The sequence below is a fragment of the Nycticebus coucang genome, chromosome 14, assembly GCF_027406575.1.
Source record: "Nycticebus coucang isolate mNycCou1 chromosome 14, mNycCou1.pri, whole genome shotgun sequence".
NCBI classification, from domain to species: domain Eukaryota; kingdom Metazoa; phylum Chordata; class Mammalia; order Primates; family Lorisidae; genus Nycticebus; species Nycticebus coucang.
The window spans coordinates 68,450,392-68,462,713 of NC_069793.1; the positions used below are offsets into that span (position 1 = coordinate 68,450,392).

The 12,322-nt window shown below is 45.1% G+C and overlaps 1 protein-coding gene across 1 annotated transcript in view; it reads left to right on the plus strand.

Moving 5' to 3' along the window:
• LOC128564531 (uncharacterized) overlaps positions 1-6,681 on the plus strand; it is a 29,183-nt gene extending 22,502 nt beyond the window's left edge. The window contains exon 3 of the mRNA XM_053559978.1: positions 6,053-6,681. Within this exon, the coding sequence (XP_053415953.1) occupies positions 6,053-6,347 (295 nt within the window). The 3' untranslated portion in view covers positions 6,348-6,681. The remainder of the gene's footprint in view (positions 1-6,052) is intronic.
• Positions 6,682-12,322: the final 5,641 nt, after the last annotated feature.

Consider the following 12,322-nt stretch of genomic DNA (forward strand, 5'->3'; position numbering starts at 1 on the left):
GTCCCAGCTGCTCAGGAGGCTGAGGCAAGAGAATCGCTTAAGCCCAGGAGTTGGAGGTTGCTGTGAGCTGTGTGAGGCCACGGCACTCTACCAAGGGCCATAAAGTGAGACTCTGTCTCTACAAAAAAAAAATTTTAACTTTGAATTATATAGTAATGCATGGCAGGCACCTGTAGTCCCAGCTACTTGGGAGGCTGAGGCAACAAAATCACCTAAGCCCAGGAGTTGGAGGTTGTTATGAGCTTTGACACCACGGCACTCTACCAAGGGCGATAAAGTGAAAAAAAAAAATCCCTAGATGAATTATATAGTAATGCATGAGTATATTCTACTGGTATTAAAAAAAAAATCTTGGTTGCAGTTCAGCTGGGGCTGGGTTTGAACCCACCACCCTTAGTATATGGGGCCGGCGCCTACTCACTGAGCCACAGGCACCACCCAAGGGCGGTAAAATGAGACTCTGTCTCTACAAAAAAAAAAAAAAAAAATCTTGGAAATGATAAACCAAGGCCAGTCTCCCTCGACTAACGCCTGCAACCTGGGTCCCAATACCCATGCAGAGGTATCTGTGGGACTGATGTTGAGTATGGTGGGGACAGAGCTCTACCTTCGAACTGACACTGGAAGATGGGATCATGTGATCACAGGGCAAGTGCATTCTACTAGATACTCCCAAATTATTGTAAAATTAGCTGTACCACTGAGTGTAGTGACTTACACCTATAATCCTAGTTCTCAGGAGGCTGAAATAGGAAGATCACGAGCCCAGAAATTTGAGGCTGCAGTGAGCTGATCACGTCACTGTACTCCAGCCTGGGAGACAGAGCAAGAGCTGGAGGTTGCTGTGAAGTGAGACTGTCTCAAAAAAAAAAAAAAAAAAAAAGCACAAGACCCCATCGCTACTAAAAATAGACAAAAATTAGCTGGGCAGAGTGGCAGGTGCCTGTTGTCCCAGCTACTCCAGAGGTTGAGGAAGGAGGATTGCTTGAACCCAGGAATTTGAGGTTACAGTTGAGCTAGGCTGATGCCATTTGCATTCTAGCCTGGGTGACAAAGCAAGACTCTGTCTCAAGAAAAAAAAAAGAAAAGTACATCTCCTTTCCATGGATCTGAAGCCCAGCTCTACAGCCCCCTCCCTATTCAGGGACTACATCTGAAAGAAGATTCTGGTATTTCCTTCCAGAGATATTCGATGTATATATAAGCACTTACATATATAGTCTTTCATTTTTATTTTTTTTTTTATTTATTTTTTTTTTTGTAGAGACAGAGTCTCACTGTACCGCCCTTGGTAGAGTGCCGTGGCATCACACGGCTCACAGCAACCTCTAAGTCTTGGGCTTACGCGATTCTCTTGCCTCAGCTTCCCGAGCAGCTGGGACTACAGGCGCCCGCCACAACGCCCGGCTATTTTTTGGTTGCAGTTTGGCCGGGGCTGGGTTTGAACCCGCCACCCTCGGTATATGGGGCCGGCGCCCTACTCACTGAGCCACAGGCGCCGCCCTAGTCTTTCATTTTTAAATGAACTATAGCATTTTTCATACTGTTCTGCATTTTGCTTTGTTTTTTAATCCTGGAAAATGGTTTATCCCAATATACAGAGAGGCATCTCATTCTTCTCCATGATTTCATAATATCTCATCTGATGGACATATTACAATTTGTTTAAAGAGTTCCTTAGTATTGGACATTATGGTAATTTTCAATGTTTTGCTATAGTGAACATTCTTGTGCAGTTATAATTTCTTACCTATGGGAATATACTTGTAGGATAATTTCCCAGAAGCATAATCAAAGAACAAGTGTATTTACAATGTTCAAAGTTATTACCAAATTGCCTTCTATATCAATTTACTAATTATGTCATTTTATGATTATAAAGAAACTTTCTTTTTTTTTGCAGTTTTTTGGCCGGGGCTGGGTTTGAACCTGCCACCTCTGGTATATGGGGCGGCACCCTACTCCTTGAGCCACAGGTGCCACCCTTATCCTTTTTTTTTTTTTTAAATAGAGTCTCACTCTGTGTCCTGGGTAGAGTGCTGTGGTGTCATACGTCACAGCAATGTCAGACTTCCGAGCTCAAGTGATTCTCTTGCTTCAGCCTGTTGAGTAGCTGGGACTACAGGTGCCAGCCATAATGCCCAGCTAGTTTTTCCATTATTTATTATTGGTATTAGTATTATTATTTTTCGTAGAGACAGGGTCTTACTCTTGCCCAGGCTGGTCTCGAAGCAATCCACATGAGCTCAAGCAGTCCACCTTCCTTGGCCGCCCAGAGTGCTAGGATTACACATGTGAGCCCCTGCACCTGGCCAAGAAACTACCTACTTTTTTAATTCAGAGAAAAATCTAACACAGTAAATTTCATGGATAATAAGAAGCCACCACTTATGAAGCATCTAAGATGTGTGAGGAACTTTACATGTTTCCGAAAACACTCATAACATCTCTGAAGCACAATGAATTAAGTCTTTTGTTTATGGCAACTGCAAAGGAGGGCTAGAAATCAAGCCTTGGTCTATCAAAGCTTCCCAGCTTGGATGGCTCCGCGCCTGTGGCTCAAGCAGCTAAAGCGCCAGTCTCATACACCAGAGCTGGCGGGTTCATAATCCAGCCCGGGCCTGCCAAACAGCAATGACAACTACAACCAAAAAGTGCCTGGGCGTTGTGACAGGCACCTGTAGTCCCAGCTACTTTGGAGGTTGAGGCAAGAGAATTTTGAGTTGGAGTTGCTGTGCGCTATGATACTACGGCACTCTACGGGCAACAGCTCGAGGCTCTGTCTCAAAAAAGAGAAAAAGCTTCCCAGCTTGGGCCTGGGCCTGGTCCTTGTCACCATGCAGGAAGCTGACACCCTGTTATGAGGATCTGGATTCCAGCATCACTCATAGTGTCTGGATGGACGCCTGAACCAAGAACCAGGAAACACAAGCCCAGAGCATAGCACAGCTCTGGTAGGGTGGGGTGGCTGAAAGGGCTTCGCAAAGATGAGAGCTTTTGAGGTGAAGCCTAAAGAGCGAAGGAACAAAGTCTGCTGATGAAAAGCAGAAAAGGGTGCTCAGAGAAGAGGGATCAACAAAGATACAGAGGCCAAAAATTAAATGGGGAAAAGAGAATAGGTGTGCACAGAATGGAGGCAGGTCTGGGGCTGAGGCAGGAAAGGCAGCCTTCAGGCAGGCAGGTGGGGAGGGACTCTCCCATGCTGTGCACAGGGGCTTGGGCTGCTTTGAGGGAGATCACTTACATGGGACGCAAAGCACTATAGCGAGGTGGGACAGGGCAAAGTCAGACTCTGGAGCCAGCCTTACCTCTGCCCCTTCCTAGCTGTGGAACTGTCTCCTCAGGCGTGAAAAATAGGAATTAAATGTGTTAAATTATGTTTAAGAAACCAAAACACCTGACACTCAAATAAGCAGTAGCTGTTTATTAGCAAACGACTAAATTGGTTTGTTTGTTTGTTTTGTTTTGTTTTGTTTGAGACAGAGCCTCAAGCTGTCACCCTGGGTAGAGTGCTGTGGCATCACAGCTCACAGCAACCTCCAACTCCTGGGCTCAAGCGATTCTCCTGCCTCCACCTCCCAAGTTGCTGGGACTATAGGCGCCTGGCTATTTTTTTGGTTGCAGCCATCATTGTTGTTTGGCGGGCCTGGGCTGGATTCAAACCCACCAGCTCAGGTGTATGTGGCTGGTGCCTTTGCCACTTGAGCCACAGGCGCCTAGCCCAGATCATGTACACTGAGGCTGGCGGTTTCGAATCCAGCCCGGGCCTGCCAAACAATAATGATGGCTGCAACAAAAAAAATAGCCGGGCGTTGTGGCAGGCACCTGTAGTCCCAGCTACTTAGGAGGCGGAGGCAGGAGAATCGCTTGAGCCCAGGAGTTGGAGGTTGCTATAAGCTGTGATGCCACGGCACTCTACCCAGGGTGACAGCTTGAGGCTCTGTCTCAAAAAAATAAAAAATAAAAATAATAAAAGAGTTTTTAAACAATTGATAAAGGCCAGATGTGGTGGCTCATGCTTGTAGTCCTGGCACTCTGGGAGGCTGAGGAGGGTGGATTGCCTGAGCTCAGGAGTTCAAGACCAGCCTGAGCAAGAGTGAGACCTCCATCTCTAAAAATAGCCAGGGATTGTGGTGGGCACCTATGGTCCCAGCTGCTTGGGAGGCTGAGGCAAGAGGATTACTTGAGCCCAAGAGTTTGAGGTTGCTGTGAACTGTGATACCACAGCACTCTACCAAGTGCAACAAAGTAAGACTGTCTCTCAAAAAAAACAAAAATACCAATTAATGTTTTTCTCTGTATTGTTAAAAATTTTTTAGTAGGCAGGGTGTGGGCTTTATTTGGATGGAGGTGGCAGGATGTGATGTCATAACAGCCCCATAGACAAGGTGCCCCATGTCCAGGCACCATAGACAAGAAGGGGTTTGATAGGAGCAGTAGCAGGCCTATGTCCTGGCAGCTCAGCCACTGACAGAGCTCTTGAGAGTTTATTTATTTATTTATTTTTCAGAGATAGGGTCTCACTCTGTCTCCCAACCTCGAGTACAGTTGCGCGAACATAGCTCACAATAGCCTCAAACTCCCCAGTTCATGATCCTCCCACCTCAGCCTCCCAAGTAGCTGAGACTACAGGTATGTCCCACCATGCCTGGCTAGTTCTTTTTAATTTTTATAGAGATAGGATCTCGGTATGGTTGACGAGGCTGGTCTGAAAGTCCTGGCCCTCGCACCTTGGCCTCCCAAAGTGCTGGGATTACAGGCATAAGCCTCCACACCCAGATCTCAGTAGTTTGTATGAGGGTTGTCCAGAAAGTATCCAGCCATTGTTAACTCCATTTCTCATATCACATGGCTGGATACTTTCTGACAGTTGTCATATACGTTGCCAAACAATAATTGTTCTTCAGTGTTGAAATGCAGTTATGCCAGTGTAGATTTTTCAAAGTTAATCATTTGGCTCTTACTATGTACCAAGCCTTATTATAAGTATCTCATTTAATCCTCACATCCTTCTTGCACAAGTACTCTTATTATCCATATTTTACAGATGAGGAAACTAAGACACATAGAGAGCTTTGAGTATTTTCCCAAGGTCACACAACTGGGATTCCCCACCAGACTTCCTGAGTCTCCAGAACCTGCTCTTCTTTTCAGATCTGCCTTTCTGGTGGGAAACTAGATCAAGATTGCAATTGCTGGCCAGGTACAGTGGCTCATGCCTGTAATCCTAGCACTCTGGGAGGTCGAGGCAAGTAGATTGCCTGAGCAAGAGAGAGACCTCCATCTCTAAATAATAGCCTTGCATTGTGGCAGGCACCTGTCATCCCAGCTACCAGAGAGGCTGAGGGGAGAGAATCACTTTAAGCCTAAGAGTTGGAGGTTGCTGTGAACTATGATGACATGCCACTCTTCCACGGGCAACAAAGTAAGTCTCTGTCTCAAAAAAAAAAAAGCAATTGGTGGTGGTGATGGTGTTGCCTTTGCAATCACTGTAGTCTTCTGAAGTTCAGCTGTCTCAACTCTCTAATCTCCTGAATCCTGAACAGCCTGGTCTCAGACCAGAGGGAAGCAGAGGTATAGGGGAGCCACAAAAGTTTCCTGATCTGAACCAGGATAGGTAAGCTGAGGAATGAAGAGAGAGACAGTAAGGCCTGGAAGAACATTATGTGGGAGATGTGGGCGGCAGGGTAGAGGTCAAGGCTGTGAACAGGGCTGGGAGAAGCCCTTGACCTACCATCTCCCTGAAATCTTACCAGAATCCTCCTAAACCCTTTATCCCATAGCAGGTGCTAACTGGACCCAAATTAACCATCTATAGCCACAGGTGGCTACTGAGCCCTTGAAATTTAACTAGACGGACTTAAAAGGGGCAGTGAATAGAAAATACTTATCATATTTCAAAGACTTAGCACAGAAAAAGGAATATAAGATATCTGAATGATATCTATGTTAATGACAGGTTGAAACAATTAACATGTTGGGTACATGGAGTTAGATAAAAACTACTAAAATTTGCATCACTTGTTCTTTTTCTTTTTTATGTGGCTAGTAGACAACTCGAAATCAGGCCGTTATGCAGCTCACTTTTGATTACACTGAACAGCTCCAGGCGACCGCCCCGCTCTCCTGTGAAGAAGAGCAGCGTGCTGGGCGTGCTGGGCGGTGACGGTTTGGCAGGCAGAAAGGGTCCCTGCACCAGCCTTTTTAAGTGGGTTCGTTCCTGCTGCGGGACCCCCGCTGCGTGCCTGCAGCAGACCTGGCTCCGCTGCGCTCTGCCACCCTCTAGCGGCTCCTCTGCCAAGCTGCCCTCTGGCTTAGAGACGTCCCGTTTCCAAAGATGGGACTGAGCTGGACTTGGTATCCTGAAACACTTCGTGGTCTCAAACCTTTTATTCCATTACGTATTATCCTGTGTTGATTTTAGCTCGTTAAAAGCACTTGACATAAAGAATTTAACGCATGTTCTTGTTCTAGATTTCAATACAATTAAGATGTCTCATGTATCTTTTAACTTCTCCAACTGTGGCTTCTGGTTGGTGAAATGTTATGATCGATTACATCTGGAAAACGAAATTGCCTACTCCATCAAATTCCCGGACGTTAATAAGTGATGGATTTAGGGGGCTAGATTTTTGGTCTCAGAAGGCAGTTTCCTGTTAGTAAAACGGATTAGTATTAAGACAATAGGTTAAACTGAATCATGAGGAGTATGGGGTAGGGGAGGGCATATAAAGTATTTAGAACAGTGTTTAGTACATTACAAACTCAAACGTAGTTATTACTATATGAAATTAATTTTTGTTTTATAATTAACAGCTCTTTATGAATTTGAGAGTGTTATTTGCCCCCGCACACCAAGCCCCTGGTTTGAACCATTTTTCACCGGTAAACGAAGGTAGTAAAAAGGAACTAAATTTCAACAGGTCACTGGGCTGGGAAAACACCCTGCTGGTCAGGATCTTCCTGGAAAATTACCCAGCTAGACCAAACCTGAGTCAACTCTGTCAACCAGGGCAAGGGGAGTGAATGGGGAAGAGGTCACTGATCACCTCCACTGGGACTCTGGATTTTTCAGGAGGCACAAAGACATTCCCAGAGCTGGGTATGTGTGGAATGCAAATATAAATTCAGAGAGAAAATGAAAGGATACAAAATATGTAACTGTTCAAGAAAAACTTACTTGTGTATTTTTCAAGTGATGATTGCAGGTATCAAATCACTGTGGCATTTATATTCCTACAGATACATGTTGAAGAGTGCCTAACTGCTCTAAAGTGTTGACATTACGATAATTCTGGAAATTACAGACTTTACAAGTTTGTTTAAACTTATGGAGAAAAGTTCTACTTATGTTAAGGTTCAACATAACTTTAAATGCACAAAAGATAACCATGTCCTTCAACTTTTTTTTTTTTTTTTTTTTGTAGAGACAGAGTCTCACTTTATGGCCCTCGGTAGAGTGCCGTGGCCTCACACAGCTCACAGCAACCTCCAACTCCTGGGCTTAAGCGATTCTCTTGCCTCAGCCTCCCGAGCAGCTGGGACTACAGGCGCCCGCCACAACGCCTGGCTATTTTTTGGCCGGGGCTGGGTTTGAACCCGCCACCTTCGGCATATGGGGCCCGCGCCTTACTGACTGAGCCACAGGCGCCGCCCCGTCCTTCAACTTCTTATAGAGAGAATGTGAACACAACATTCTGAAGACCAGGGCCCTAGGCTGCATACAAAGGAGTGGCATTGCCCAGTGACTGGGATGTACAGACAATCCATGGTCCACAAGGATACCAAACTATGCTAATTTACATTCCCCACAGCAGGGAAGGCAGGATCCATTGTGCCGCATTCTCCCCAGTACTTGACAGTCAGTGACTGTGTAGAGGTCTGCAATGCCCATGAGACAGACACATCTCATATTTCTCTCGGGAAGCCCTCGGTTAAGCTGAGGTTACTTGGAGGTTACCCCTGGCCTTACAAATCTGTAGAGTCAGAGTGTGGAGAACTATGTTTGAATGGTTCTAATGGCTTCTCTTTACAAAAGCCTGCAGCACTCATCTCTAAGAAAGAGCCCTCTCTGTCTCTGTCATAGCCCAGGCCTGTTGTTATCTTTTGTGCATTTAAAGTGCCCTGGCTCCTGACCTCCCTGGACAGCATTGTCTGCATGCCAGTCTTTAACTCTTGCCTTCCACTTTGCCTCCAAGTAACCATCCCAGTACACATGGCTTTGCTCTAGGTAGGAAGCTGGGCCTTTGGTGGCACTGTCTTGTTACCATCTTATTCCTGTTCTCCAGTCACCTCAGTGAAGTCACACAGTAAATTTAGTCATTTATGTGTGTATTTCACTTGTCAAATCCTGGGAAGCCAGCCTCCTGCCTGCCATTTCTGTGGAGCACGCCCATAGAACCACCCCCTGCTTCCGGTTATGTACTGTCTCAGTCCCTGAATGGGGTTGCCAAAGATGCCTACCTGGTTAGTAGCCAAGTTGAAGGGGTAATGGCAGCAGGACCGGGGAGAGCAGAGCCCCAATTCAATCTGGAAAAGAAATTGACACAGTTGCTACAGTTGCCTAGTTGTGACCACCAGAGAGTTCAGTTTGCATAGCTTTGGGAGAGCCTTCTAAAATTAAAATAGACACATCATATTCTCAGGATACCCACCTGTGTTCTCCATCCTTAACCTGGACTCAGTAACACCCTTTCAAGATTAGTCCAGATAGTTTCTCTTACCTTCCTGGCCACTAAGACTGCTCTTCCCTTCCCATCCCTTTTTGGGGAGTCCTTGGGCTCCAGGTCCCAGTTCAACACCCTTGGACAAAACCTGATAGGTTTGAGATCTCTTTGGCCTTTTCCCTCCCTTGGCCATATCTTTCTATTCTGTCAGTCTGATCTCTGGCCCAGTCATTACCACATTTCTCCTTAGAAGGGGCTTTCTCTGCCCCAGACATCATAGTAGTATGGTCTCTTTTCCTGTTGTCACATAAAGCCCAGTGTGAATGGGAATGAAAGGTACTGGTGTCTTCTGGTCTTCCACCAAAAGCAGAGGTGTGAGCCACATGTTGAGTAGTACTTGTCAACAAGGGCTCACTAACCAACAGCATGGAAAATCAATGTAAACCTAAATGCCAAGTTGCTTGCACGCATTCAAATCAATAAAGTATGTCCCTTCCTTTCCATGTGCAGAATGTCTTGGCGGCATCTTCTCCCAGTAAAAGGCAGTTTTTAGTCTGGGCATCGTGACTCTCACCCATAATTCCAACACTTTGGGAAGCTGAGGTGGGAGGATCACTTGAGGTCAGGAATTCCAGACCAATTTGGGCAACATAACCAGACCCCATCTGTACAAAAATTAAAGAATTAGCCAGGTCTCATGCACCAGTAGTCCCACCTACTTGGGAGGCTGAGGTGGGGAGGATTGCTTGAGTGCAGCCTCAAGAATGTATAGTTTCCAGGCTGGGCACAGTGGCTCACGCCTGTAATCCTAGCACTTTGGGAGGCCGAGGTTGGTGGATTGATTGAGCCCAAGTGACACCCGTCTCTACTAAAAACAGAAAAACTGAGGCATGAAGATTGCTTGAGCCCAAGATTTGGGACTTGCTGTGAGCTATGACACTCCAGCACTCTACCCAGGGCAACAGCTTGAGACTCTGTCTCAAAAAAAAAAAAAAAAGTCTCAAAAAAAATCTATAGTTTCCAGGTTTATCATAATGTCAAGTTCAAGGTTACAGTGAGTTATGATTGTTCTATTGCACTCCAGCCTGGGTAACAGAGCAGGAAGAAGAAGGGAGGGAATTAGGAGAAAAAAGAGGAGGGGGGCAGGGAGGGGAGGAGGAGAAGGAAAAAGAAAACTGTTTCATTTACATGGAAAATCTGGCCACCACGTCAGCATCAGCGTTCTTAGCTAGATCTTCTGGATAACTTGCTGCAGCTTCTCCATCAGCACTTGCTCCCTCTCCCTGCACTTTTGTGTTATAGAGATGGTTTCTTTCCTTCAGTTTCTGCTAGCTTCAAATACATTTTCCTGCAGCTGCCTCACTTCCCTCAGCCTTCAAAGAATTAAAGAGAATTAGAACCTTCCTCCAGATAAGATTTTTGGCTTAAAGGAATTTTGTGGCCAGTTTGCTCTTTCCAGACCACTAAAACTTTCTTCTTATCAGCATGTTTCATGTTCTTGTCATTTCTGTGTTCACTAAAGTAGTGCTTTTAGGTCCCTTCAAGAACTTTTCCTTTGTATTCACAGCTTTGCTGTTTGGCACAAGAGCTTAGCTTTCTGCCTATCTCGGCCTTAGACATGTCTTCTTCACTAAACTCAGTCATTTATTTTTATTTTTATTCCCATTAATTTTTTGAAACAGAGTCTCACCATGTTGCCCTTGGTAGAGTGCCATGGCGTCACAGCTCACACCAACCTCAAACTCTTGGGCTTAAGCGATTCTCTTGTCTCAGCCTCCCAGGTAGCTGGGACTACAGGCACCCACCACAACACCTGGCTATTTTTTGTTGCAGTTGTCGTTGTTTAGCTGGCCCAGGCCAGGTTCGAACCCACCAGCCTTGGTGTATGTAGATGACGCCATAACCACTGTGCTACAGGCGCAGAGCCTAAACTCAGTCATTTAGGTTTTGATTTAGAGTGAGAGAAATAGGGCTTTTCCTTTTACTTGAACACTTAGGGTTGTTGTAGGGTTATTAAGTGGCCTAATTTCAATATTGTTGTCTCTGAAGAAAAAAAGGAGGCCAGGAAGATGCCATCTAGGACTTTCATTGAGTCAATGCCTGGCTTCAAAATTTCAAAGAATGGACTCTCTTACTAGGGACTAATGCAGCTGCTGACTTTAAATTGAAGCCAAATGCTCATTTACTATTCTGAAATCCTATGGCCCTTCAGAATTATGCTAAATCTACTCTGCCTGTGCTCTATAAATGGAACAAAACCTGAATGACAGCAAATCTGTTTACAGCATAGTTTACTGAACATTTTAAGTCCACTGTTGCGACCTCCTGCTCAGGGAAAAAGATTTCTTTCAAAATATTACTGCTCCGGGGCAGCACTGTGGCTCAGTGAGTAGGACACTGGCCCCATATACTGAGGGTGGCAGGTTCGAACCCGTCCCTGGCCAAACTGCAACAACAACAACAACAAAAAATTACTGCTCAGGTGGCGCCTGTGGCTCAGTGGGTAAGACACTGGCCCCAAATACTGAGAGTGGGATGTTCAAATCTGGCCCCAACCAAACTGCAACAAAAAAATAGCCGGGCGTTGTGGTGGGCACCTGTAGTCCCAGCTACTTGGGAGGCTGAGGCAAGACAATTGCCTAAGCCCAAGAGCTGGAGGTTGCTGTGAGCTGTGATGCTACAGCACTCTACCCAGGGCAACAAAGTAAGACTCTGTCTCTAAAAAAAAATAAAAATATTATGGCTCATGACAAGGCACCTTGTCACACAAGGGCTCTGTTGGAGATTTGCAAGAATATTAATGTTGTTTTCATGCTTGCTAACACAATATTTACTCTGCAGCCTGCGGATCAAGGAGTCATTTCACTTTCAAGGCTTATTATTTAAGAATTGCATTTTGTAAGGCTATTGCTGCCATAGATAGTGGTTCCTCTAATGGATCTGGGCAAAGTGATTCACCAGTCTAGATGCCATTAAGAACACTTGTGATCATGGGAGGACGTACAAAATCAACATTAATAGGAGTTTGGAAGAAGTTGATTCCAACCCTCAAGGATGACTTTGAGGGGTTCAAAACTTCAGTGGAGGAAGTAATTGTAGATGTGATGGAAATAGCAGGACGGGGAGGGGGAGGGATGGGGAAGAGGTGGGGGGATAGTAGGGGGACCACAATGGAACACATTGCAAGTACAAGTTGGTTCTATCATGTGTAGAACACACATGTCCTAATGCTATAAATGGGTAACTGAGATGAAAGCTATGCTGATTAGTATGATTTAAGCACTCCAATCTGTACAAATAATCAACACACTGAAAAGGGCATAAATGTATTTATGATCTATGTACAAAAGGCTTAATTAAAAAAATAAAATAAAATAAAAGGAAATAGCAGGACAGCTAGAAGTAAAGCCTGAAGATGTGACTGAATTGCTGCAGTCTCATGATAGACCTTGAATGATGTAGAGCTGCTTCTTACAGATAAGCAGAGAAAATAATTTCTTAAGATAGAGTCTGCTCCTGGTGAAGATGCTGTGAACATTGTTGAAGTGACAACAAAGAGCATAGAATGTTACATAAATGTAGTTGATAAAACACTGGAAGAGTTTGAGGGAACTGACTCCAATATTGTAAGTTCTACTGTAAGTAAAATGCTATCA